General features: G+C 42.8%; 3 protein-coding genes across 3 annotated transcripts in view; all 3 read right to left on the bottom strand.

The window, feature by feature from the left end:
• The window catches only part of ephb6 (eph receptor B6), a 34,090-nt gene extending 28,528 nt beyond the window's left edge, over positions 1 to 5,562 (bottom strand). Inside the window, exon 1 of the mRNA XM_062399898.1 lies at positions 5,435 to 5,562. Coding sequence (XP_062255882.1) covers positions 5,435 to 5,492 — 58 coding nt within the window. The 5' untranslated portion in view covers positions 5,493 to 5,562. The remainder of the gene's footprint in view (positions 1 to 5,434) is intronic.
• Positions 5,563 to 7,643: 2,081 nt separating this feature from the next.
• slc2a3b (solute carrier family 2 member 3b) lies at positions 7,644 to 18,039 on the bottom strand. The gene is made up of 11 exons (XM_062399973.1): positions 17,863 to 18,039; positions 17,115 to 17,229; positions 13,975 to 14,079; positions 13,433 to 13,593; positions 12,915 to 13,155; positions 12,328 to 12,490; positions 11,891 to 12,078; positions 10,784 to 10,888; positions 10,594 to 10,695; positions 10,301 to 10,504; positions 7,644 to 10,207 (listed from the first exon to the last, which is right to left on the bottom strand). The coding sequence occupies exons 2-11, from the start codon at positions 17,136 to 17,138 to the stop codon at positions 9,956 to 9,958; spliced, it is 1,545 nt and encodes a 514-aa protein (XP_062255957.1). The 5' UTR covers positions 17,139 to 17,229; positions 17,863 to 18,039; the 3' UTR covers positions 7,644 to 9,955.
• A 5,721-nt stretch (positions 18,040 to 23,760) lies between these two features.
• On the bottom strand, positions 23,761 to 26,218 carry LOC133965499 (cytochrome c oxidase subunit 6B1). The gene is made up of 4 exons (XM_062400088.1): positions 26,124 to 26,218; positions 25,555 to 25,699; positions 24,762 to 24,862; positions 23,761 to 24,315 (listed from the first exon to the last, which is right to left on the bottom strand). Exons 2-4 carry the CDS (start codon positions 25,658 to 25,660, stop codon positions 24,262 to 24,264), a joined length of 261 nt encoding a protein of 86 aa, XP_062256072.1. The 5' UTR covers positions 25,661 to 25,699; positions 26,124 to 26,218; the 3' UTR covers positions 23,761 to 24,261.
• Between the last annotated feature and the right edge of the window lie 507 nt (positions 26,219 to 26,725).

Raw genomic sequence — 26,725 nt, 5'->3', positions numbered from 1 at the left:
CATGCTGAGCAGCGGTCAGGTCGTATTTTGTCTTTTGTCCACTCATCCACCCTCCTCCACCCATTCCTTATACGCTCCAGATGCTCCCACCCACAGACAGTCAGTCCAGGACGTGGCCTACACCAAACCATCATTACAAACAACCACAGCGAGAGAGTGATACGCCGAGACAGAGCCGGAGCGAGAGGAGGAGCGGAGGGAGGATGGGGGATTAACGCGATTCCAGAAATAAGCATGCACATGTCGGAGGGAGTTATCAAAAAAGTTTATGGCGGCTGGGCTGAATGAAAGTGCAGCTGCAGCAAACAGCACTTAAGCCAGGTTAGATGACAGAGCGAGGGCCGCGGTGATTTGCGGAACAGGCAGCAACAGGCACAGGTGGGAGGGACCTTCCACGAGAGCTCCGTCTCTCACTCGACGGTAACACATTTGCAAAGGTCAGGAGGCTGTGGGTGACTGCGTCTTAAAGGGGGAGTTCTGCATTGTGCGGGAAAAGTGCATCGTCGCTTTGCCAAGACTGAGGCGAAGTGAGTTTGTACGACTTCTTGTGTGACCTGCGAGGAAGTCAGAAATGTTTATAGCCGGTCCGAACGGCTACACTTGAAGCCGGGGGGGGGAATATCCGTCCCTCATAAACAACAGGGAGACACAACATCGTTTAAATATAGACAGTTGTATACACTTTCAGACAGTATTTCCTGGAAGACATTCTTTGTGTTCCACTTCTTCATTCGCATCAAAAGTGACAGAAAGGGTTGCTGCTCTGATTGTGACATGAAGTGATTTCAGGATTTGATCGTCACCAGTGCAGCACCAATTGCCTTTTTGGACTGGGCTGATTGTCGGGCCTGTGGTGATGCTGGTCGCAGCTTTCTCTCTGAGGCTGTAAAAGTCCCCGGCAGTAATTGAGCTGCAGCGAGAAAAGACCGACCGCACAGAGAGCTGCTCACCTGTCTGTTCAAAGTTCAGTGAAGCTCGGGACCCGCAACCCTGAACCAGAGTATCAGCCGACATGAAAGGGTTGTTTTTCATGATCGCCATTTTGAGTTGTTGAGTGTGAATGTTGAAATGTCTTTTTCGGCATATTCAGAAATTGTCTGTATTGAATCGTCTGTCTCAAGTATGTTTTATCTTGCTTTATTTTTACTCTTCACTATTTAATCATTAATGATTTTGTTTCCTGTTTCTAGCCTTTATTTTCACATTTGTCATACAGACACAAAAATTAGTATCAACCTTATCATCGCACTCTGAGCAATAATATACATCTTTGTATAGATATAAATAATCATTGTGTTATTCAATGAGAACAAAAGCCGAAAGTGTGTCCTTCTGTCTGCCAGCATGTCCACTGGAGAGCTCTGATCCGTGAACCGTGGAAATAGAGAATAAGGTTTGACTGAAAAAAATCCTGAACCTGATCCAAACATATTTCAATAACCATCTCCACCATAAACAACAATTAAGAGGAAGGAATGTAAACCTGAGCTGAGATCAGTGTAATGGTCCTGTTGTTCTGTCATTACACAGCCTTCGGTTATCAAATGCACTGTAGCCCTCCCTCTGTTCGTGCAGCATGCAAACTTGCCAAGTGCGGCTTTAATGTGAAATTCAAAACTGCAAACTGCATTCCAGCGTCGGGGCAGCCGATACCACACGTTCATCTTCCAGTGATATTTGGCTTTAACTCCCCGCCTGTCCACACGGGCGTATTATCTCTGATGCAATCTGCCACGACACTGACTGACTCGGTCGGCAGCTGCCAGGGGGCTTGAGTCGCTCCCATCACAAATGACAGACGCATGATTTCTCTGAGGAAAAGTGGCCTAATGTCATTAAAGCGCACTCGACAGCCACAGAAAATGCTGCAGCTTTTATTCTAAATGCCAAAAAACGATGCTTTAAAAAACGCCCTGGAACAGATAATCGTTGTTGTTGTGTCAGCGATGGGGAGGCTGCGTCCTCCTCTCCCCACCAGCATGTGATTCCTCTCTCTCTGCAGCTCGGTGCACAGCGACGGGCCGGATGAACGAGGGCCGGGAGCTTTTCAGGGCCGTCAGGGGCGTCTGTCCCGCTGCACCCCCGCTGTGACAAGCATGATATTTATTTTCATATCACACCTTCTCTAATTCATCACGTCCTGAACGCGGAATTGCTCACTACACCCACGATAAGGACGGTAACCTGCTTGATTAATACCCAATTAAAGCCAGAAACAAGTAACAGCAGGAAAGATGGAGGAGATGACCTTAGAGTGAGAACGTCAACACGGACCAAAATGTATCCTGCTGGTGTTTTTCTTTAGAACCAGTGGTGGAGGAAATACTCTGATGGTTAACCTGAGTTCCAGTTTCAGTTCTGTGATGTAAAAAATGGTCTAATGCAAGTTTTATTTCCCGAAATAAAAGGTAAAATATCCGAGTGCAGAAAAATGGTCACTGTAATATTATTAGATGCTTAACACTGATGCATCATTATGTAAACTCAGTAGAACACATATCTCTGCCAAGGCCCAACACCCTCAATTTAATCAAGCTGCAACAAATGTCACACACTCTTAACGTTCCTGATCAAGATCCATGAATTCTTTTCTGGAAAAAAAATTATAAAATTCCTCCATCTCACAAAACAAAACAAAATCTGGCTCCGCCCCTGATCTAGAGCTGCTCCAGAATTGGACAGGCCCTGACCCAGAGAACATCCCTTGAGCTCAGCTGTTTTTATGTAATCGTGCTTAAAAACTAAAAACAAATCAAAGGGACAGTTGTGAAAACATAACCTCTCAACAAGTTGCTTGAAAAATCTCATTTCATTACATTAACTTAATCTTTGCTGTTCTCTGATTTATTTACCTGTAAATACCTCTGAGGTCATGTCTTCACCACTGTCTGTTTGTTTGTTGATTTGTTTATTTGCTTGTTTGTAAGCAGGATTACGCCAAACCTGGATTACCATGGAACTTTATGGAAGGGCTCGGTGTGGGTCAGGTGGCAGATGCAGGATTTTTTTCCTCACTTTCTTTCAACATTGTGATATTGGACGTTTTTCATTTCCATTTTCATGGATTATGATGGAAATTGATCAAAAGAATCCGTCATGTATAGGGAACAGACTTTTTAAGTGTGTGTGCGTGATTTGTTGTGAAAAAGACAAATTGATTTTGTGACTTTAAACTGTTGGGCCTTGGTGGAGGTATGAACTACACTGAATGACTTTGTTTTGTAAACATGAACTTGTAACTTTATCTGAGGCTTCAAACTTTCGAATCATTAAAATCAACAGAAGTTTAGAGGTGATGTGTATTTTGGGTAAAAACTCTGAAACAAGGTCGAAGGGAAATATTCAGGTAAAGTGATTTCAAATTGAATCTCCTGACTTGAGTGGAGTGAAATCTGCAAATCTGGGGAAATGGTTTCTGACTTTCTGACCTCACTGTTTTCTGATGATGTTAGAAGTCAGCGCACGCGGCCTGTTGCCTTTTGGTCAGCATCAGATGAGATTACCTTCTCGGGCTATGACACACGTGCAGTCCACTAATGATACAAGGTTAATTTCTGGATGTGCACAGCTCGATGAGCACCGCTGCAGCTCCGCTCATCCGTGAAGAGCTGGAGGGGCATCAGGTGTGCCTCCCATGCGCAGGCCTCCCCCTCAGCGCGGCGTGCTAATCCAATGTGAATACGCAACCCAACGCCACAGATCCAACTATTTAGAGGCCGGCCGTGTGGCTTCACATCAACACCTCGCGTCAACAATGCATGTGGGTGAACGCACCGACACTCACAAAGGCAGCAGCAGCACGTGAGGGTGACAAATCAAATGGCCTGCCACTCACAGCGCTCTGCAGTTTGTCAGAATGAAGGGGAAACAGCAGAGTGGCTTTTATTCTCTTAACTGTGAGATAGGAGAGGATACAAATTACGCTTCATGTTCCGTGACAAGGTTGCTAGAGCAGGAAACACTGATTCACCACACACACAATAAACAATGGATAGACAGACAGTGAAGTGTCAGTTAAGACGCAGCCATGTTCACTCCAGAGAGACACATCGTTTACTGCAATCAAATATGAGGCAGACGTCAAATCCGCCTCCCGTGACATAACTCGATGCTTCAGTTGGAGTGGATTTATGAAGATGGCCGTGCTATTGGGTTAATACTGTATTATGAAGAGCTCTATTTCAATTACTACGCAGAGTCAGTAGGCCAGTGGCCCCGGTGCAGCCTCTCGTCCGCTCTCTGTCATTCTGTCTCATCTCGGTCCAGGCCATCTGTTACAGGCACAGCTCAAATCTGTGGCATGGGGCTGACATATAAGTCACCTCTGTTTACAGGCCCCGCCGCTGGCACACACCTCCCAGTTAAACTGAGGCCTGATGGGAGATGATGAGCGTGAACAGGTGCCGCTCTTCTCCTTTGAGAGAAATGGCGTGCTGACTGCCGGAGCCCCCCCCCCCCCCCCGAGTGCGGGCGGCAGGATGTTGGAGCGGGAGTTATGTAGAGGCAGACGCTGAAGCATGCGTGCACCCACAACGAGACACACACACACATGTGTACAGATACACATAGGCACGCATGCACATACACACAGAAGGCAGTTTATCATTCAATTTGTTCATGGACGGAGTCTCACTTGACTTTCCAGACACACACACTTCCTCCCTCGCACTTGCTATTTAATGAATATGATATTTTCATTTTTGAGGAAACATGGAGAGTAAGAAGTAGAAACTAAGGACATGCATCCACAGAAAGAAAGCGCCTCTCATAACTGGGCTGAAGGGGTCAGGGGTCTCTGGCTGAGTGACATGGGGGCTGAGGGAGAAGCAGACCCCCCCCCCCCAGTCAAAGACAACTGGGTTATGCAACTTATTATTCATTTGTCTCTAGCCTTATTTCCATATTCTTTTATTTCAGGGAGCTAAATAGACCCCGGCACGCACCTGGCACTTCCAAGCCAACAGAGTCCTGTCTAATGTGCTGCCACGGCGGCTCACACGAGCATGTGCATGCATATCCACCCACTTCAGACACAACACAGGGGCGCACAAAGCTAACAGGCACGGTGAGGGAGGTGGTAATTATTCAGGGGGGTCCCCAGAGGGAGGTGGAGCCCCAAAATATCCAGAGTTGCTCAGGAGGTGCCGCGGCCACCCCACCTTGCAGTTTCACACATTGTCAAAGTGCCCAGAATTCCACAGAAAGCCACTTACTCAACAGTGTCCATGTTACACGTGTAGACCACAAGTACAAGCACATGATGAGGGGAGCTGTGCAAACTCTCCATCACGCTATTCCGCCACACGCACACTGTCTCTCACACACACACACACACATACACACACACACACACACACATACACGTCAGGCCTACACATGCAAGCAGAGATGTTTTGTGAATCAATTTGAATTTTAAAAAAAGTTTGTTGCTCACCTTCCTCTGCTGAATGAGGCCGGAAAATCAGACAGAGACACAGAACAACCCTCCACATCTCCACTACAGAATGAAACTGACAGAGAGAGAGAGAGGAAGGGAGAGAGCATGAAAGAGAGAGAAACAGGGAGATAGAGTGAGTGTGTGTGACAGACAGAGCGAGTGAGCAGGAGAGGGGGGGGGGGTTGAGAGAGAGAGGAAAGAGAGAGAGAGAGAGAGAGAGAGAGAGGGAGGAGGTGGAGTCTGTTTGCTCCCTTTATCTGAGGGAGAGAGAGAGAGAGAGAGAGGATGAGGGGGTGGATGGATGAATGGATGAGGGAAGGAGAAAAATATTTACAGAGCAGCGCATACAACAAGGAGGCTGGCAAGTGAGGGAGTAAACAAAACAACACGCCGCTGTCATAGAGACAGTAGAAGAGAGAGATCAGAGAGAAAGAAAGAAAGAAAAACGGGGGGGAAGAGAGGGAGTCCTTTTTTTCATTTGAGATAAAACAAAGAGACAAAGAATGAAAGAAAGAAAGAGAGGGTGAGTCAACAGGAGAGAGTGACACACACATACACACAGAGAGTGAGAGAAGGAGGCGGAAAGATTAATAAACAAGTTGGGATCGTACGACAACTGTCTAGACACGTCTGAGGGCTTCTGCTGGCGCTGGGCTCCGAGGCCGCCCTGCACACGGTGGCTGTGGCAGCCCTCACATGTCTGGACTCTCTGCTCACTGGCACTTTTCAAGCTGCGGCATGTGAACGAACCCAAATTTGATCTCCTCTCTCGTTTTCCCTCCCTGGCTCCATCTCACTTCCTGACTCTTTTTTGGTGGGAAATGAGGAGGATTGAGACTCATCTCTTGACGCTCTCCATCCTTCATACGACCACCACCCCTCCTTCTCTCAGACACCCTCATTGCTCATCCAGGCAGGATCCAGACACTCACACACACACACACACAAACACACAAACACACACAAATGCTAGGACACGTAAACCCAACAGCCCCTCCGGTCCGTGCACGCCACTCACTGGTCGGACCGCAGCACTGCAGCTTGTTGATGGCTTTTCATGCCCCAGTTCACTGCAATGAATAAAACTTCAGTGGACTCTTGCAGGGAGATGTTGCCTATTGGCTTGACACAGTTAGATGGCCCCATTCCCAGCCAGCCGGGGGCCCTTTACCCTCGGCTCTTTGCTCCGAGAGGCTGATGTGCGGAGGGCAAAGTGGAGAGGGTCCACTTGGTCCATTTCTGTTCTTTTGCAGCAGCTCACTCCCTGTGGCTGCTCGGATAAAATGTCAACTCGTGTGTGTTTTAGAGCTGAGACAATGAGTTCATTGACTATTCAATCATCAGAAAAGGATCACAGTCAATTTATCACTAAATATAAAAAAAAAAAAAAAAACTCTGGCCTTTTATGTGTGAAAGCTGTTTTTATTATCACGTCCACCAAGGACGGTTTTATTTCAATGCTTGTTGTCTGTCAGTGTGATGTTCAGCAGGATTACACAAAAATTACAAAACAGCTTGTTCACTAAACTTGGAATTGGATGTGGTATCGGTCCGAAAAGAATTCTGGTGTGGATCTGGATCAGGGGTCAGATCCAGGATTTTTTTTTTCTCCATCTTCCTTCAACATAGCGGGTTAGGCATCTTTCAAGGAATCTTGATTTTCCTTTTTTCAATCACGCATGAGTGTTTAATTATTTATGAGTGTAGATTTATTGGTGCGGATTCCAATATAAATCCAGATCCAGTGAATTTAAATGTGGTTTCATGAGGAGACTGTTGGAACACTGGGTGCATTCTACTTCGAAAACTGCTTAAATTATAAACCATTTTAACGAAGCATATTCAGTTAATCAAAGAGAAATTTGAGTTATATTGAATTGCTTCTGCACTTTCCTAGTCAATGTTATAAAAAAACCTCTGGATTTGCAGTTCAAAGTATGTCTGTTAAATGTGAGAACAATGTCATTTAAAAATGAAGCCCTCATAGCAAAGTGAGAATAAAAAGTAGATTTTCAAAGGAATTCCTCCGCGGGGGTTAGTAATCCCCTGCATCTCTTCGTGTGTTCTGGTTTGGCTTTTGAAGCTGTGTGTCACAAGAGGGTGTCTAACCCCGTGACTCCGTGTCACGCACGCACGCCTGATACATATCAACGCTAACATGAATATATCATTTCAGCAGCAGCAGCCACGCAACAAAAACAAGCTCTGGTTTGAAACGCATGACTTTATTCCAGTGATTCAGGGTTTGTTAGCCTCACTTAAAAAGGACAATTGTTCACCAGCTTAAAATAAAAAAACTTAAATTGGTAACAGGCAAATAAATGAAGTTTGTTCAAATCAAAGTTAACAAGCTATATTAAATAATTGATCATTTAATTTGGGGGAAAAAATAGCTTGGGTGTATCCAGTTGATTTTTATTTTTATTTTTTTATTATTATTTGGTGAAAAGTTTTCTTTTTTCAGTGTGTACTGTGTATGATTGAGTAGTCGTAGATTATGTTGTGGTGCAGGAATGGAAGTTACCACAATGCAGATATGGAAACTGACAAACATCCCCTACTTTTAACTTTAGAATAGAGATTTCAGTAACATTAAACATTCATGGCAATAAACTGGCTTTAACTCACGGCATCACAGCAAGAAAAAACACACACTGTTTATCCTCATTATTCAAGTCGCACATTTCATTACAAGTTGACAAGTTTATTTCATTTTAGTCTCTCTTGTTATTACGGCAGAACAGAGGACATCATGTTAGAAAAACAGTAAAGGTCAACTCCGACTGCCACACACACACACTCCGCTGCCGTCACTTCCCGCTTCTGTTTTGCCACAAAGAAAAACAGCAAAAGAGCAAAATATACATATTACAAATGCTGTGGAGAACTGAAATATGGTGGCTTTCACCATAGGAACAGCATTCCCCAAAGGGCAAGAGGAAATCGGCGGATGAGACAGGATTAAGAAAAGCAAATCGAGTATGACAACGAAAACCAGACCTTTCCTAATGCATACAAATATATTTACATGTAGCAGCGATCGACGCACAAACACACAAACCATCTGGAGAAAGTAGTCGGACTGTGCATGTAGACAAAACGCTGCTAACTCTAAAATGGTGAAAAGTGCTTCCTGCAAGTGTGCAAGCGTTAACGGCATCTGTAAGCAAGTAAACACTGTGTTGTAACAGCAGATCATGACGCAGAAAGTGGAGATTCTAAACCTAAACACATGATTTCACACATTCGGACACAAACACATGTGATACAACAGTTTTTGTGCATAAACCATAGAAATAAATACGATTATACTTAACTTCTTTAGTGTTTTTGTACTGTATCATCTTCTCACATGGCAAATGGCTTGTTTAAAAATGGAAATGTGTGAAGTTAGACTTATGTCTGAATACATATTTGAAAAAGTTTGACAGGCACTTTTGATTTGTTGTAACACTGTTTAAAGAGGTTCTGGGATGTGTTAATGACCTGTGGCGCATCGGCTTGTATTTACGTTCTGAGTTTCAAGTACAGTGATGGATGAATGCGCTTTATCCGCTGCAACAGTTAGAAGCCAAACCCATTAACACAACGAGACAGCTGAGGTATCGGACCGAGTCATTCTGTCACCGTGGTCGTGTCCTGCAGCGAAACCATAACACAGACACTTTGCTAAGACTTGGCAGGGTTGGACTACGCCTCGCTCTCCTACATGCAGACATCACCAGCGCACACAACAACCTCCTCCACTTACTCCTTTATCACACACAAACCCTTCTAACTTCAAATGACGTGCACCCGTACAAACACCCTGTCCTCTCAGATGACATCAACGCGCGTAGCTCGCTTAAATATATATAATTTAAATCTACAGTCAGTGCTTTCCTTTTGAGCCGAGGAGGAGAGGGATTGATGCAGCGCCTCGTCCATCTGTCCGCTCGAGACAAACATGGCTCCCGTCCCCTGGCTGCGAGGCACATCAGGCAAGCACACAGGACACCAAGTCAGTCTTTTTTGGGTCAAACCACCACACTCCAAAACCGGCTTTTCAAGCTTGACCTCAATACGTAAACCCCCGCTTTAAATCCGGCAACCTTTTAACACTGGGGGTAGCAGAGGACCTGGACACTGAACATATGTTGATCCTCTTACATGGATCAATACGCACAGAGCTGGCACCGGGAATGTCAACAAACATTAAGTACTGGTAATTCAGTTAAGATTCGCCCACTGTTAAAGCAGGATTACGGGGAATTCGGTCATTTGTTTAAGCTTTTGTAATTGGGGAATACTTAAAGACTGTGTGTTTAATAAAAAAAATAAGGCACATTAAAAACATACATTAAAAACAAAAATCTTATTTCTGCATTAATACACTGAGTTGGCTTTTTCTAAACACACCCTCGCTGCTCTTTTATCGTTAGTGAGTTATGAAATATATAACTCCTTGCAATTTCTATGTGCATGGACCCTGTTCGCCTGCACTGCACCCTAAGGCTTCCTGCTTCTCGCTAAAGATGCTCATGGTTTCCCCGGGGGAAGATCCACCATGGGAACCTTTTCTGTGGGGGACATGGGTGCAGGGTCTTGCAGGCCGATGGTCACCGCTTCAGGCCCAGGGGCGTTGGTGGACTTCCCGGCGGTGGCACTGAATCCCTGTGCGATGTCGTCAAAGGTTCTTCCCTTGGTTTCAGGCACTCGCAGGTAGGTGAAGATGAAGAACCCAATGAGGAGGACCGTGAAGATGATGAAGACGTATGGGCCACAGAGTTCCTGAGAAGAGAGAGGATGGCGGTTCGTTGTGGGAAAAACGTTCAAAGCACCGGTTCATAGAGAGGGTTTCAGGATTCGTAAATGTATCCCTACCTCCAGTTTGGGGAAAGACAGCCCCACCAGGAAGTTGGCGGTCCAGTTGGAGAAACCTGAGACAGCCATGGCAGCAGGCCGGGGCCCCTGGGAGAAGAGCTCAGCCACGATGAACCAGGGAATGGGACCGGGACCCATCTCGAAACTGGCAACGAAGCCAAACACAGCCACCATGGCCATGTAGCTGAGAGACGGGTTGGTCTTCTGCTCAGACAGAGAAACAGAGAGACATTTTTTATAAATATATTTTATCTGCCAAAAGATCACATCATGATCCAGCAGCTGAGACTTACCCCTAAAGAGAGCGAGATTGTCATAAGGAGAGCGCAGATAGCCATTCCAGCCAGGCCAATCAGGTGCAACGTCCTGCGCCCCGCCCTTTCGACCAGGAAGAGCTGAAAAAAAGGTATTCATTAATATAAATGAATAACTAAATGAAAAATGCCCTGTTCTGAGACACAAGCCAGGAAGTCGGACACTTACTGAGATGACAGTGAACACAACGTTGACGACTCCAGCTCCGATCGTAGCGTAGATGGGTTGAGTTAAGCCGGCTTTGGCAAAGATGCTTGTGGAGTAGTAAAACACCTGGAGGGAGAAAAAGGAGAAGAAAGACGATGAGTACAGTCAGTGTTTGAGATGACATTTTATACATTTTATCTTCACATCTTTTTTCAGCCACTTGGGGGCAGAATACACACTGACAGTATTATCACCTTTTCGGGGTTGATTTGGTTAAAGAGTTAGCAAAGATTTGCGAGTCATTTTTTATATTTCTTATGTTTATTTTCTTGCTCAAAACGCAGCTCAGCTAATTCCTTGTGCGTGTAAACCTACTTGGCATAAAACCCTGATTCTGCAAATTTATCATTCACCTGAGTTATTTGTCATGATTGACTCTCACTTGTAGCTTTGTTTTGGTCTCTACCAACTTCTGGTTGAAACGTCTGGAGCGTTAGCAGCTGAATGATCCCAAAGTTTATCAGACGGAGTGGAAACAAAGAATCTGTCGGCTGTCAAACTAAAACAACGAGCTACTAAATGATTAAATGCTCTGTTGCCCTGAGTGGAACGACAGGGACTGGTGATGATATCGCTTCTATATCAAACGTCACTGAATCCATAGAAATATTGATTTGTGCAGCTTAAACTTTCAGTGGTAGATCTATCTATACATGTTGCATTATGTAAAACTCTGATATCTGCTTTCCTTCCTAGTGAGTGATATAGGTCAGGGTAATGTGTCTGTCAGGGCTGATCGATGCTGCAGTCCTTGGCCGCAGGCGGCAGCAGCTTTACTGTGATTGTCGGGTCAGTCACAATAATCATCAACACAACCTGACCAACACAACACCTTTTAAATACCACTGTGCTGCCATTGACCCTCAGAGGCTTAGATTATTCCACTCAATCTAACATCGCCTGGAGCCAGGAAGCCTCTCCTGTCATGAGCTTTGTATAATTTCAGTGAATGCCCCTTAAAAGATTCATTAAGTTGGAAGATAGCCCCCCCCCTCATTTCACGTAGACAGAGATTTCTTAATTATGTCCATTAATCGGCAGCCGTGATAAGACATGATGTGGACTCACGGCGTTGATGCCCGACAGCTGCTGAGAGAGCTGGAGGACGATAGCGATGATGATTGGTTGGCGGTAACTCGGGGAGCGGAAGAGTTCGGGGATGGTCACTTTCTTTTCCATGGCCATCTTCATCCCTTCTTCCTTCATCTCTTGAATATCATCGCTCACGTCTTCAGTGCCACGCAGGCGGACAAGTGCTGCAATGACACAACGGGATGGACGAACGGAGAAGAGGTCAGCACTTTATGACGTACATATGGTGTTAAGGCAGGAGCAGCTGCACGGGTCTTGGAATAACATGAAACCACAGTGAAATTTTAATAAATCACAAGGCCTCAGAACATTTACGGGACACGCTTCAATCCACAGCTGTTTAAAAATTCATGACTAGATTCGCACTCATTAAAAGCTGATGACGCCATCTTCTCTGCTGGAACTAAACCAACCTTTCCTTGCCTCCTCCTCCTGGTTGAGGCTGATGAGCAGGTAGCGGGGGCTTTCGGGGCAGAAGGGCAACATGATGGTCTGCAGGACGGCCGGCAGGCCGGTCAGAGCCAGCAGCAGAGGCCACAAATGATCAGAGCCCAGCAGAGACTCCAAACCAAAGATCTACAGTGAAAGGGCAGCAGGGGAGAGGTATTTGTAATTGGCATTTTTAAGTAATTTTATTTCCAACTTTGAGAGTTCACAGATTGCCAGATGTAGACCAGTATCAGGCCAAACTAAAAACAAGTGCACTGTCACAAGTAGTCTGAGGCTAAGAGGTGGAATACATACTGAGATTAGGGTGAAAATTAAAGATTATATTTAATTAAAATTATTCTGAAATGAATGTGTTAATCTGTTTCGTTTTATTTAATGAGTTTAATCATATTTCTCATGTAAAGTTCTGCATCCCCCCTGCATGAGGGTAAAAGTGCATTTCCCCTGATGATATAATGTTGCTTGGTAATGGATTGTAGAAAAACGGATTTATTCTATTGAGGAGGTTTTCTCATATAAAGCATTAATCACCACCATCACAAACTCGTACCTGTGCCACCAGGATGCCGATTACGACACCCAGCTGGTGCAGGGTGCCGAAAGCCCCCCTGACAGCGGTGGGAGAGATCTCGCCCACATACATGGGCGTCAGTCCGGTGCACAGGCCGCAGAACACGCCGATGATAAACCGGCCGACAATGATCATCTCAAAAGAGCGACTCAGGGCCGACAGCCCCATCAGACCAGCTCCGAGGACAGCCAGGACATTGGCCAGCATCATGGACTTACGCCTGGTGATGAGAAACAAGCAGGAAGGAAGGAAAGACATAGTTAGAGAAATAAATAGATAGGAATTAATTTAAAAGGCATTTGTCTGAAATGTTTACATAAATAAATTAGGCTGCAGCACTTTGCTTTTATTGCAGAATGTGCAGAGTATTCTTTAAAACAGATCATGAACCGTGATGTCTTAAAAAACAAAGATATTACATTTATGAATCTCTTGTTATATGATGTAATTAATCAACCTATTATCAATTTTATTAACTTTTTTCCTTTTGTTCTGACCTGCCAAATTTGTTGACTACGGCTCCGACGGAGAAGGAGCCGATCATGCCTCCCACACTGAAGATGGCCACGGAGAAACTCCACACCATGGTGTTCGCTCCCTCGCTGAACGGCTCGCCGTAACGCTCCATCGACACATTCTTGAAAAACCCACGCAGTTTCTGTCACACCACAGGGAAGAATGACAAGGTTAGAGGTGAGAAACTGTATAGATTTTACACATCCACATGGGGGCAGTGCAGCTTTTTAGCATCAACTCATGTCTGAAACTCTCTGTTTGGCCGAGGTCAGAGGAGACTTGCTATAACCTCCCAGAGAGAGAAAAGTTTCTTCAACTTCAGGGTCACTGCAGAGCCTCACTACATTATTAATACCAGGAATCGAAAGAGGATGTTATAATGCATCCATAATTAATCCAGGAACTATGCCCTCTCATTTAATGGCGGCCGTCTTAAAACAAAGATACACTGAATGTCCATCACGAGATTAACATTCAGCAGTGTGGCTCACATCCAGGAACACACACACACACAGACACACACCTGCTCTGGTGCGTTGATGACCCCGGTGTTGTAGCCGAACTGCAGCGAGCCGATGACTGCTGTTGCGACACAGTACAGAAGGTATGGCGTCAACTTCTTCTTTGGCTGTTCAGGGAGAAAACGACAGAGAGATGTGACAGATTAAAAGACTGAGTAGGTGCAGCTAATGGACAATCGATGCCTCAGTCTGTGTGGTGGACGTGGCCCGTTCCTGCCCCCACAAAGCTCTTGTTGTTTTACAGAGACACTGGTAATTACACACAATGAGCCTTTCTACATCTGCCCTCCTCCCCTGTTTCAGCTCGCTGCACCAGAAGCTGCAGCCTCAGAACCAGTGCGGTGAACGTTTTGTGTTACGACACAGCACCGGCTCCACGATTCCCAGTCCTGAGGTATTTCTCGGCTAAGTAGCTAAATGCAGAATCCTATTGTGTGTGGGGTTTTTTTCCCTGCTGGTTTGAGAATTAAAGTGGGTTTAGCTCCTAATAACAAGCTAATACACCTGACATTAATCCCCGGCATGGCAGGGGAGAGAAATTTGCAATATGTAAAGAGAATCCAGCCAAGCAGAACTGAGCGGAGTAATTGGTTTGAGTAAAGTTCCCAGTTGACTCTGTGGAGGCAAAACATGAACATCCCCAATCAAAGGTTCAGTGTGACTGAAGAACAGGGCCGAGGACTGCAGCATGTCTCAATCGGATAAGAACTTTAGCAACGGATATTATTTGCATCCAGAGTCCAGTGGTATCAGACTAAGGTCCAAACAGGCTCATTTATGAAAGCTAATCCATTTTAATCGTCCGTGTGAAATCCTTCTGCTTTCTAAATCATGCTGCTGTTTCAACATGAATGAAACAATTCATGACGTCCACCAGCCAATACATGAATACGTTGTGTTGTACAATTTTAATCACATCACAAGTCAAAGACCAACAGGCGTGTACAAACACACAGCACGGTCTGCTTTGTCCCGGCATGTGATTTCACTATCTGCTCTGATAAATAACAAATTCCTCAAATATCAAGTTGACGTGGAACAAACTGCCTTTTTACAATCTTCAAAGAGTCGTCCTCCCCTGAATCCACGTCCTCCTTTTTCTGATCTACTGAGACCTTCTGGTTCCTTATTGGCAAAAAAATGTTTATAGCTCATAACGGTCGCTCGCTTTAGATGCTCATTAATTGACCAGAAACCACCAGCCAGCTCAGAAGGAGACACAAGAGGAAGCGATGTATTCAAGCTGCACAGTGTTTGTTTTATTTTTCGATACGATGCCGTGAAGCGAGAGGAACACACTGTTGACGCACTTGTGACTGACTGAGCGTTAAGGTTTTTTCACAGGAAACAGGAAAGGCTGCGTAAATGATAAAAGTGTTAGAGAGTAGACGGAAGGAAATTTAACTAGTAGGCAACAACACAAATGCACGATGAAATTAGAAAAAGATTTAGGGAAAAAATACAGAAATATAATGTCAAAGAATAAAAATATAGCTAATGCTACATCTATTAATTTAAAATAAAACAAATGAATTACAGGCAGGTCATCTTTGACCCTGGCCAGAAGATCACCTCCGATAATCTATGCAGAATAGAGGATTGCTAGACAGTCTTATCTTTCTAGAGAAGTTTAGATCAACTGCGTGGGTTGCGTGTGCATGTAAATCATGTGAAACACACGCATCAGATCTGCATCTGCAGGGACACGCCTGTGTTGGGTAGTCGACTGCATCGTTGGACCGCCCTCTTATTACAACAGCCATTTGACTTGGGAGGGGCTGAGTGAGTGAAGCAGCGTTTTCATGACCATGAACCCATAGAGCTACACAAGATCTGCAGCTTTAATATACAATGTACAAAACACGTACACTGCAAAATATTAAAATATTAAATCAATATGTGAAACCAATAAATTATTGATTATATGCTCTCGGTTAAATTAAACTTAATACATAAGAAATTTTGAGCTTGTCCATGAGGTTGACAAGTGTGTGCACAAGGATCACCTGATGTGAATGAAAACTCCAGAAACAATTACTAAATGGATCCTGAGCTGCTGTTTTTCCAGGTTGAGACTGAACTTCAGACGGAAGTTACTCAGCTACACTCTCTTAAATTGGTAATTTTCTGTTAAATCATAAAAAAAACTGATAATTCTAGACCACATCCAGTTACGTTGTTTCAACAGAATTAAGATTTCATCATTTCATCATCGCTCGCACTACTCACAAAGATGAGGCTTGACTCCCTCCTCTGCGAGACATCCAACTTCCACATTCATGTCATATTGCAATCTTCCCTCTATTAGCACTTATTCAATATTTTCAACTTGTAAAACATAATTTCCTTGTTTGTTATTGCTTTAATCATAAACCAGACCGATGCAATCATCCCTTTTCCATTAGTACACATGTAAATAAATGCTATAAGTCTCAACTCGTGACAACACAGGACTTTTTGCAGTTTGCCTGCCTATAGTAGTGACGATGGTTTGGTGGCTGGTTACAAAACGCTGTGGATGTGCAAATCTGAAGTAACGGCCATGAAAATGAAGTAACTTCATGCAACATGTTTCAAAACACAAACCACGGTGACGGTTTGTGAAGGCACCACCGGTTCAGAGACAACATCAACTAGTTGCTCGTTGAGGAGAGAAAAACAGAGAGAGAGACTGTTATAATGACTACAGGCAATATGCCACTCGTCGCTTCCCTTTCTCCTGATCTCTCTTTGTCATGTCACCTTTTTTCTCATCCCACCTCTGTACGCAGCATAGAGCAAAAAACTCTATTACGCTCAAGTTTGAACTTGCCTCACCAAAGCTCCCCCCTCTTTTCCTTTTAGTCGTGTCCCGAAGTGCCCATCTCAACGGATTGGATTTTTCCATAACTGCCAGGCTTTACCACAGTTAACATGGTCTGGCTCTAAAGAGGCTCAGAGTGAAAACAACACTCTTCTTCGGGAAGCACTTAGGAATTATACCAGACAAAATGATTTTTTAGAGTTATGGATAAATTATATTATTCTACAAAAAATGGTTTGGCAATATCACCTGCGTGGGGTTCAGCATTCAGCGTTAGAAAAATGTCAACATCTCACCAGCTGCCCACACAGAGAAGAAGAAGAAAACAGTTATATTCACCTTCTCATCCTCCATCCGCTCCATCTCTGCTGCTTGCTGTGGCAGATATTCAAGAAGGAAAGCCGATCACACACACAACGGACACACCTCCTGTGCAGACAGGCAGCAGAAATACCTGAAAACAAACACACACACACACACACACACACAGGAAGTATTCGTCACAGCCTGTTGGCAAACACACACATTATACCTTTAAAGGAAACTCAACATATTTAGCATTATATAAATAGTTACCTACCATTCACTATAGCATATACCAGAGGGAGCTTCAGACCACAGATCTAATGATTGCCCCTCACTGAATTCAACAGGAGTCAGTCGGGGTGCACGACTATGACAGTAAAGCCCTCCCTCTGCCTCCCTGTGATCACACCCTCCTCTGCTGCTGCTGCTGCTGCTGCTCTAATTGTGAAATCTAAAGAGAAATATTATATAACCTCATCTTTTCTAATTAAATTATTGTCGCTTGGCTCATTGTGTTTCATAAAGACCGAGACAAAGCACCATCTGAGTGGGCTGCACACCATCCTCCATGATGGAGCTGCAGGTGATGCTGCTCTATGTAGACACACTTTAGTTTTTTCAATGTTTGTCTACACACACTAGACAGGTTTTATTCTCATGGTGTGACAGTGACACTTCAATAATTTACTCCCATAGCTCAAATCAACTTGTGAAAACATTCAGACAGAAACAAAACAAGACTTTTACGCATTCGCACATCTGAAAAATAAGGTTTCTTTACCGGTAGTGGCGCACGCCCTCTTTATGAATATCCAGAAGATCAATCCTGTCCAGACCTGTTTGTTATGACAAATGTTCAGCCCACCTTCTGCCTGTGTGCTTATAAAGAAGGTGGTACATGCTCATAGGCACGTTCCACTACTTCTGACTCCTCTTACTCATATATGAGAGGAAGTCACTCTGTGCGTAAAAAGGCGCAGGCTCAAATCTTCCCATGTTACCGAATCACTTCGGGGATTACTCGCCTGGTGTCGTAATGTCAGTGGCAGCAGCGCAGAGGAAAGAAGCAGCAGCCAGTGAAAGGAGCCTGTGTTCCCCTGCTGCTGCTGCTGCTGCTGCTGCTGCTGAACCCGGCTGCTCGGCTGCCCACCGGGGGCGCGAGAACAAAAGGCAAAGTGCACGGAGCTCAGATACAAAGCCCGGTCACGCAGGAATCATGAGACCGGCTCAGTGGGTGGCAAACAAACGGGGAGACCTCCTTAATTTTTCATCAGCTATGTCTAATCTTCACAGTGAACAAATCCCAGTCTGGAATTCAACAAACTGGGACACAGGGCAGGAGTCTCAGGATTTCATATTAAACATTTAACTTATTGATTCGTACTGTTTCTGTACTTTTTGCAGCTTTATCACTATCGTTGCCCTATTGCTTTTTCGTTTGATTATTCAGGCCAATGAATCACATCTGTGACGTCGTGAACATACCTGAAAACTCACCACACTTTTTTGTGTTATGGAGTAATTGGAAATGGGCGTGGCAAAATGGGCTCAACAATTGACTAAGACGCAGACCCCTGAGTTTGTTTTCAAAGATCTTCACCGAAATCAGCACACACGTGTTTCACGACCAGATGAACAAAAGGTCTTCAGGAGCATTATGGAAAGCGCAACAGGAAGACGGCCATTTTGGATTGAGCGGCCATTTGAGCATTCATCAGATCAATTTCAAATTCGGTGAGTGTCATCTCAACAACATTAAAAGTTACATTGTTTATCACACAGTGTGACCGTGGCTACACGTTTTGATGATTCGCCATCAAAACACAAGGTTGTTGTAACTCAGACACACATGGTCCAATTGACTCCAAACTGGACTTATAGGCTATAACAAGAGTCCTGGCCTGATCACATCTACACATAAATCATGACTTGAAATCACAGCGGCCCCTGGTGGCAACAGGAAATGTCCAGAAGGGCCTCAAAACATTGATGATGAAGTAAATAAAGTAAAACTTTGAGTTTTCGTCGAACAGCATGTTTGTGGAGTCAAATTTCAACAAGTCACAGCAACAAAAATTGCGGCAACTTCACTGTACTCCGTTCAATCTCCCTCGAACTACATGTGTGTAGCAACAGCCCCCCCCCCCCCCCCCCCCCCGAAGACATTTATATGGATTTAAGAAATGGGCGTAGCAAATAAGCCCTAGCACCATGATTGACCGACATGTAAAAAAATTGGTATAGACGTGTGTCATTTCATTACAAACAAAAATCCCTCTTGGATCGACATGTTAGGCCTAACAGGAAGTCCGCCATTTCGAATTAGGTCGCCACTTTTGCCCATTTACACATGTGATCTTCTGGCCAGCGATTTGACAAACTCCTCCTAGAGCTTTCATCAGATCACCTTTGAATTCAGTGAGTGTCATCTCAACTCCATGGAGATAAAAATGATTAAGGTTAGGGTTAGGATAGCATCTTTAGTTTACGTCACACGTGACGTGGCGTCGAATTTTGAGGATTCGTCAAAAAAAGACTGATTCAATCTATCTACTCAGTGCGTTGTCCAATCAGCCTCAAACCTCTTTCACATGATCAGAGTCCCGGCCTTCACAGCTACATATGTCAATATTACCTCAGGGTCATAGCGCCACTTACTGATTCACCATGAAACAGGAAGTTTTTTTTTCTCAACTGTGCATTGTCCAATCAGCACTATACTGTATGTAGTGATAGCGCCACCTACTGGCAACAGGCAGTAAGCCTTGTTTACAACATTAATTCAATTATCATACATATTTTATTGGGTGGTCTGCACTTGATGGCGTGGACTGTAAGACGTGATCCTTCCTGCGGTGCAAGGAGGGACCCCCCCAATATCAACTCAGGGTGTTTGTGTTGAAAGAACATATCATTAATCACAATGGAAAACAATATTGGACTAATGACGCTGCACAAAGGAGTACCCTTTTCCACCATTTACCTTCTTGATAAACATGTCCCAGTTCATACATGAACAAACGTGTAAAATATAATGTCTGTGATCCAATTATATGTCCATCTACTGTGTTCTTCCTCTTCTTTGATCCCTGTTTTCCTTTTTGACATATCAAGACCGTCAAATAAAGTGACTTAAAGGGGTTGGTTAAAGTATCAATGGATTAAAGGCAATGTAGAAGATAACTTGACGTTGGTTGCCATCCGCCAATAACCCAAACAAAGAAGAAGTTTTGGTGTAAAACAAGGAAAGTAAATATTAATAGGCAAATAACTAAATATGTCGAATACACATTGTAATGACATATTAAAATATGAAATACACATTAAAAAACAACTTACAAGAAGTGAAAGAAAGTCCTTACAAGTTCTGATCTCACTGAGAAAACACTGCTGCCAATCCCTCCAAAAAATGTTTCACCAACTGAATGAGAATAAAAATATGATTCAACTATTTTGCCAGTAAATTATATTCCAAAACAAAAAGCGTTAGTTAGTGGTGGATTTGCTTCCCAAGTTGCCAAAACCATTGAATAGCTACTGAATGACCTCTCTGTGCTGAAGGGCCCTGGACAGTATTATGTAAACTCAGCTACTAATTGTGCAGAACTAAATGATGGATAATTATGAGTCTTGGTCTTCACAAACACTTTCCTAACCTTAACTACTAACTAACTGTGTCCCGGCCATGTGAACGGTTTTCTAGTTAAATCTGATAATATCGTGCACATTGTGGGTTCAGACATAAGTACGTCTAATATTTGCTTGCCGGTATTTCTGAGCCAAACTAATAAGGATTAGCATTTATGTTAAATACTATTTCTTTTATTATTTATATTTCTGTTTTGCTGATCAACTGGGACATTTAAAGAACAGCTTAGTGTGTAAACAGAACTCTGACCCCATGATTTTTTTTCAAATACACACAGTTGATGCCTGTAAACTCCACCCTGTGACACATTACTGGGTTAATGATGCATTGCAGCAGAGTTCCGACAAAACCCGCGGTAGAGACAGGAAAGGAGTCACGATGCCAACAGGAAACTCTGAACATTAGTTTCCAGTAGATGCTCAGAGTTTGAATCACATAGTTGGAGCCTTCAGCTAAAAATGAATGAATGACTCTTCAGACTTGTGACCTTGATTATCACACAATGATGACATATATGAGGATATATATGAACATATTGTGAAGGTTTCCCTTCACATGCTTACCTGCTTTTAAATATCTCTAAACCTTTAGGCCAGGTCCAGCTCATTACAAGTCCACAATGATCAATATTTCATTGAATCACTGTTTGTATTTTTCTTAATTGAAATAAATTCCACATTTACTGTGGCCAGAAAGCAGAGGTAAGTGATTTTGATGTTTGTAATTAACAGCGATAGTTAAATGAATCTGTTATTTTGCAGTTACGGTCTAGTGACATCAAACATGTCTGTGACGTCTGTGAGACTGCTGTGAGATTACTTGATTCAATCTTGAAATAACCACATCAGAAAAAAGGAAGCAACCCAGAGTGAGGATGTGCAGATGATCGTGTCTCGTACCTTCAGTGTGACCTACAGTGCACCTCTTTTTTTTTTAATTACACGTCTTTGTCCCATCTGTGTCCTCTGAGCTGTGTCCAAGAAAGCCGATCCTGCAACATCTCCTTCACTGACCTGTCCTGACTGAGCAAATTCAATAATAAGACATCAGCAAAGAGCAAACCGGCTCCTCTAGCTGTGAACCACAGCTGGGATTCAGAGGATTGATGCATTGTTGGCAATGGACTACATTTAGTTAATTTCGACTTAAAATTTCAAGTTTTCATTGTCAAAACACTGCAGAACTTATGAGTCGTTTTAACGTGAGTTCTTTTGAAATTAGTTTAATGAATGAACTGCAGATAACGATTACAATATTTTATTAATTATTAAAAATGTTGTACTATAAGATTTCCCAGCACGCTTTGTTTGAGAGCAAACACTCTCTTTATACTATTCTTCTTTGTACAGAACAGACATGAGGGAAACTGGTTGTGTCTCTTAAATATATGTAAATAAGTTGCGACTCATGTGTAGTGAAGTGAAGCCAACACCTACATGTGTATTTTGTTTGTGTGAAAGAAGTGTTATGGAAGCAAATGAACCACAAATCTCAAGATTAACAGTTTCATAAAAATAAACAAATTAAATAAAACCAACATTTGCAGAAGATTTGCTGGATTTAAAACTGTATCGTTTAACTGTCACTCATTTAAAAACTGCAACAAAGAGTTTTACAGTGTAGCTGGAGGCACTAGCATTTCAAGAGATAAAGTCAACAAGTAGAGCTAGTTTCTTTCTCTGTTTGCTCACTGTCACCACATCGTGCAGCACACAAAGATCCTCAATGACTTTCCCACTCAAATGTCTTGTTGTCTTGCTGCAGTGACATTATTGCAATGGTTCACATCTTACATTACATTGAACCAAAAAAATTCAAATTCATGATAAATGTGTTGCCACAATTCTTTTTAGCTAAGTGAGATATTGTGAGTATGTTTGGTAGCTTATGAACCTCGTGTGGGTAAGAACACGATAAACTTGCATAAGTACGTGTTATAGCAGTTTCACTGAGATAAAGGTAATTTGTGCAACACTGCCACCCTGTGTTTCTACTTTGCCACTGACTCAAACTGGCACAGACCAACCCTGACCTGGTACCACTCGATGCCAGCCACAGCTCCCTGGGAGGCGAAACTTCATTAAAAATAGTTTTTGGTGATAGCTCACCCATTTCTGGTATGTTCAAGATTTTAAAACCACAACTTTGAAAGTGCTTCGGTTTCAGTGGAAAGAAAAAGAGTGAGGAGGAGGAGAAGTCTGTTTGGTTCCTAGACCGGCACAGAGGAAGGACTCATACCCACACAGGCATGTCAGGACACATTGTAGAATAGCTGAGGTGAAGGGGATGTTAATCAAAGAAGAATGTCAGCTTCACTATCGAACTGTTTCTCAATACAATTCATTAAATCATTATAAACATGCGCCCGCGTGTCTTTTGGATTTCTTCAGACTTCAGACTCAGGGCGTTGATCTAAATATTTCATATCTTCAGAGGGTGATATCATCTTTAACAGATCACATCCTTTTGTCTTTTGAGTTTTACAACAAACTCAATGTTTTCAGTCATGCAGGGACAGCCCGGTCCCTATCCAATGGCACCACATGGTGGTTAGAAGTGGGAATGACAAAACCAGCATGCAAAGTTACCTTAGGTGACTTTGGTGTCGGGTGTTACTTGTAGGTTACTGTTTACTGTCATCTGTGGTGTAAAATAATATCTAGAGTACTATGATGGAGGAAGTATGAGAGTGAAAAGTAAAGACAGCTCAAGGTTCAGATGAGTGATTCAGGAGGGCTAAAGTTCAACTTAGGAGATAACTGCAATATTTAAATATATAACAAATTCAGGAGCTATATGCACACACACATACATTTGTAAACTATGGGAAATGAATGTTATAATAGTTAAAAGCCAGAGATATTTCAGGCCCTTCTTTCAACCTTCAGGCACCCAATTAGCATAATACCTGCTCATTCACAGAAATATTTCCAACCGGTGAAGCTGCCACAGAGAGAAGGCTATTGGATTTTAGTAATTATTCCTTAATCATTAGTAATGGCAAAGGAAGAGACCATACAGTTCACTGGATCATGTAATAGTGTTATCAAGAGTTTATTGGACAGCCCCAGGGTGAGTTGACAGATGAACTTGAATCATGTTGTGATATTGCCCTGAGACATTTCCACTTCACCTGGCCCTAAAAAGTACATTAGAAAATATTAACGTCACTGGTGGACACCCAGGCCTACTCCTTGACATAAGTCACCAATTTAAGGGAATTTTTTGGTTTACATAAAAGACCAATAATTAAATTCAGTACAACGAAACATTCAAATTTGATGAACATCATCTTTCTAAATAAATCAGTGTAATATTCATTGATGTTATCGACGCTGGAGTAGAGATTGAAAACAAACGTCAGACCGTGGACTTGCAGGGTAAAAACTTGTGCGTGTTTATAGTTTAAGTTACATCAATGATGATGATGATGATCGCCGGTTGAATATATCATTACACTCCAGAGTTAAAAGTGTTGGTAACAGAATGTCCTGCAGGTGACTGTCCTGATCCATCAACAGTTTGGAGAGTTCAGATCTTCCCAGGGAAAGATCCATTTTCTATCTGGTCGTCCCATTTAGCAACCTGAAGGAGACGAGAGGACAATATCAGACGCATGACAGGAAATCTCCAGCTACAGCAGAAGCATCGAATTATATTCACAGTGGTTTCAGGTCATTACAGCCTTTCAATAATTGAGATCTGAGAATGGAAGTTTATTCTTGGCCCAGGAACAGTACGTGTGTCACAGCTGTTGCAGGTAATGTAACAGCGAGAACTTTTCAGTACAGCGGTGATACTATGTGGTCTCAATGAAGATGTGATCAGTAACACCAAGTGAAAAAACCTGTAAAATGTATTTATCTCTGAGTTCATTAGCACAGGCAGGTTAATGTTAATCTCAAATGACCAAGACCCGACCTTGGGAGAGCAATAAGTTACTAAAAAACAAGATATCCAATTGAATTATAAACAGTGCACTGAACAGCTAGATTGGCTTTTTAAGACCGAACCATCTGAGGTAATCTTACCCAGCTCATAGGACAGAGGCTCTTGTAAACCCTCATGTACCACTGACAGGGAGTCAGATCCTGGCCTTTGGCATCAAGGGCCTTGTTGCACCTGTGGTAGTCTGGAGGAAAACAAAAAGCATAGAACAGTAAGAATCACGATGTTCACACTAATACAACAATGGTTTTAATATAACAAAGCTGCCGAGATCAGAGGACAGCAGCATAGGAACACTGAGTCCTGCCAGATACTGAGAACCAACTCAAGCTTGTCTTAGTGTCCGGATTTGTGAGCTTGATTGGCAAGATCTCTTCGGATAAGATCAAACCTCTATTTGGAAGTTGTCTTCAACTATCTGACCTTGTGAGTACAAAACGACTGGGAACATGATCGATTAATCAATAAAGAAAATAATAATTTGTATCAGGCTGGTAAAATAAGGTACTTTAACAGAGGCATTTGTTAAAGTGTATTATTTAATACAACAAATGTAAAATTTGGAGATCATATGTTTCACCGGGATGTCGGCTATCTTTGAAATTGTACAACATGTATATCAGATGTTTAAGTCGACAAAATACTGACTGTTAAAATGTTAACAATTGTTCCAACGCAATAACTACAACCTATATATACACACGTTTTAAGAAATTGCACCAAATAACACCAAAATGACACCAAATGACCTTATTATGAACATTAAAGATGTTGCTCTGCTCTGACCTATTTATGTAGGGCAGAGCAGGTCAAACGAAGCCCAATTTTCATCATATTATATCTGATGTTGTATTGAAGTGGTTGAGTGGTCCTCACCCAGGTAGTTCTGGAAGCAGTTGCGGGTCTGGTTGGTGTTGGGGAATCTTGCGTCAAAGGGAGCAGTCCTGTAGTTCTTAATCTTCTCTTCGATGGTGTCAGACATTTTTAAATCTGCCTCACACACTCACACGTCTAGACGAGACTGTAAAGAAAAGAACAGGGTCAAGCAACGAGGAGCTGCTTAGTAAACTGTAAACGCCAAGTGTATCACAAGGCTCCACGTTAGCCGGCTAAGCTACATTTAGCGTTATAAGCATCACATTTATTACTGTTTTTAACGCAACTCATTACTAACTTGACAACGTGGGTACGTATAAATCTGTGCTGACAGATTCACACTTTTAAAACAGCAATACAGCCATGTTGTTAGCTTTGATTACAAGTTAGCTATTAGCTCCAAGCTAACATGCTAACACAGCTTGCGTCCCTTTTTGGCTACCACGCTTAAAACCGCCGGAATATTCTAACATGTTGTTGGATTAAAACACAGAAGAGTTTACATGAAAGCAGAGTTAATGGTCGCCAGCACAATACGAACAGAGGTGTGGGAGTAGCAGGCAGCTAACCTTGGGTCGTTGGTAGCCGTGTCCTCTTCGGGGTTGTCCTTCTTCGCGCAAAGGATGCTGGGATATCTTCTTCCTGAGGTTTCATTGACCGGAAGTACGGACCGTCCGTCGTTTAACCTTAGGTTTCTTATTACTCTCTTATTTCTTATTACGCAAATGATTAATGATGACATAGAAATACCTAAATGCATTCAAATAAAAAATATCCTAATTATGATGATAAGCTATTACTAATAAAATTTAGTTTATTATTCTTAATAGAAAACACTTTATCTCTGAGGTTCAATGGTAAGTTTCCCTCCTCAGCATCATATTGTGGGAAGTAACTTGTTCACAATTAGTTTTCTCTTTAACAAACGAATGAAATAATTATTATAAGACACTATCAATAATCATCTCAATATAATTTCTATCAATAGCTTCAGGCTTATAGGAAAAAGCCAATATACATCAATGTCAGAGGATGTTTCTGCTTCAGACGACCTCATATTTTCTTTCATACTTCCAAAATCACATATAATCATGTGTATAATTGTTCAGCTTTGGCCGAGGTATTACTTCTATTGTTATTATGCTAACTAATGTTTATTGTACTAATCTTA

The sequence above is a fragment of the Platichthys flesus genome, chromosome 11 (genome assembly GCF_949316205.1).
Source record: "Platichthys flesus chromosome 11, fPlaFle2.1, whole genome shotgun sequence".
Lineage (NCBI taxonomy): Eukaryota > Metazoa > Chordata > Actinopteri > Pleuronectiformes > Pleuronectidae > Platichthys > Platichthys flesus.
Note: the sequence above shows the minus strand (reverse complement) of the source record. Positions and strands in the feature narration are given on the sequence as shown.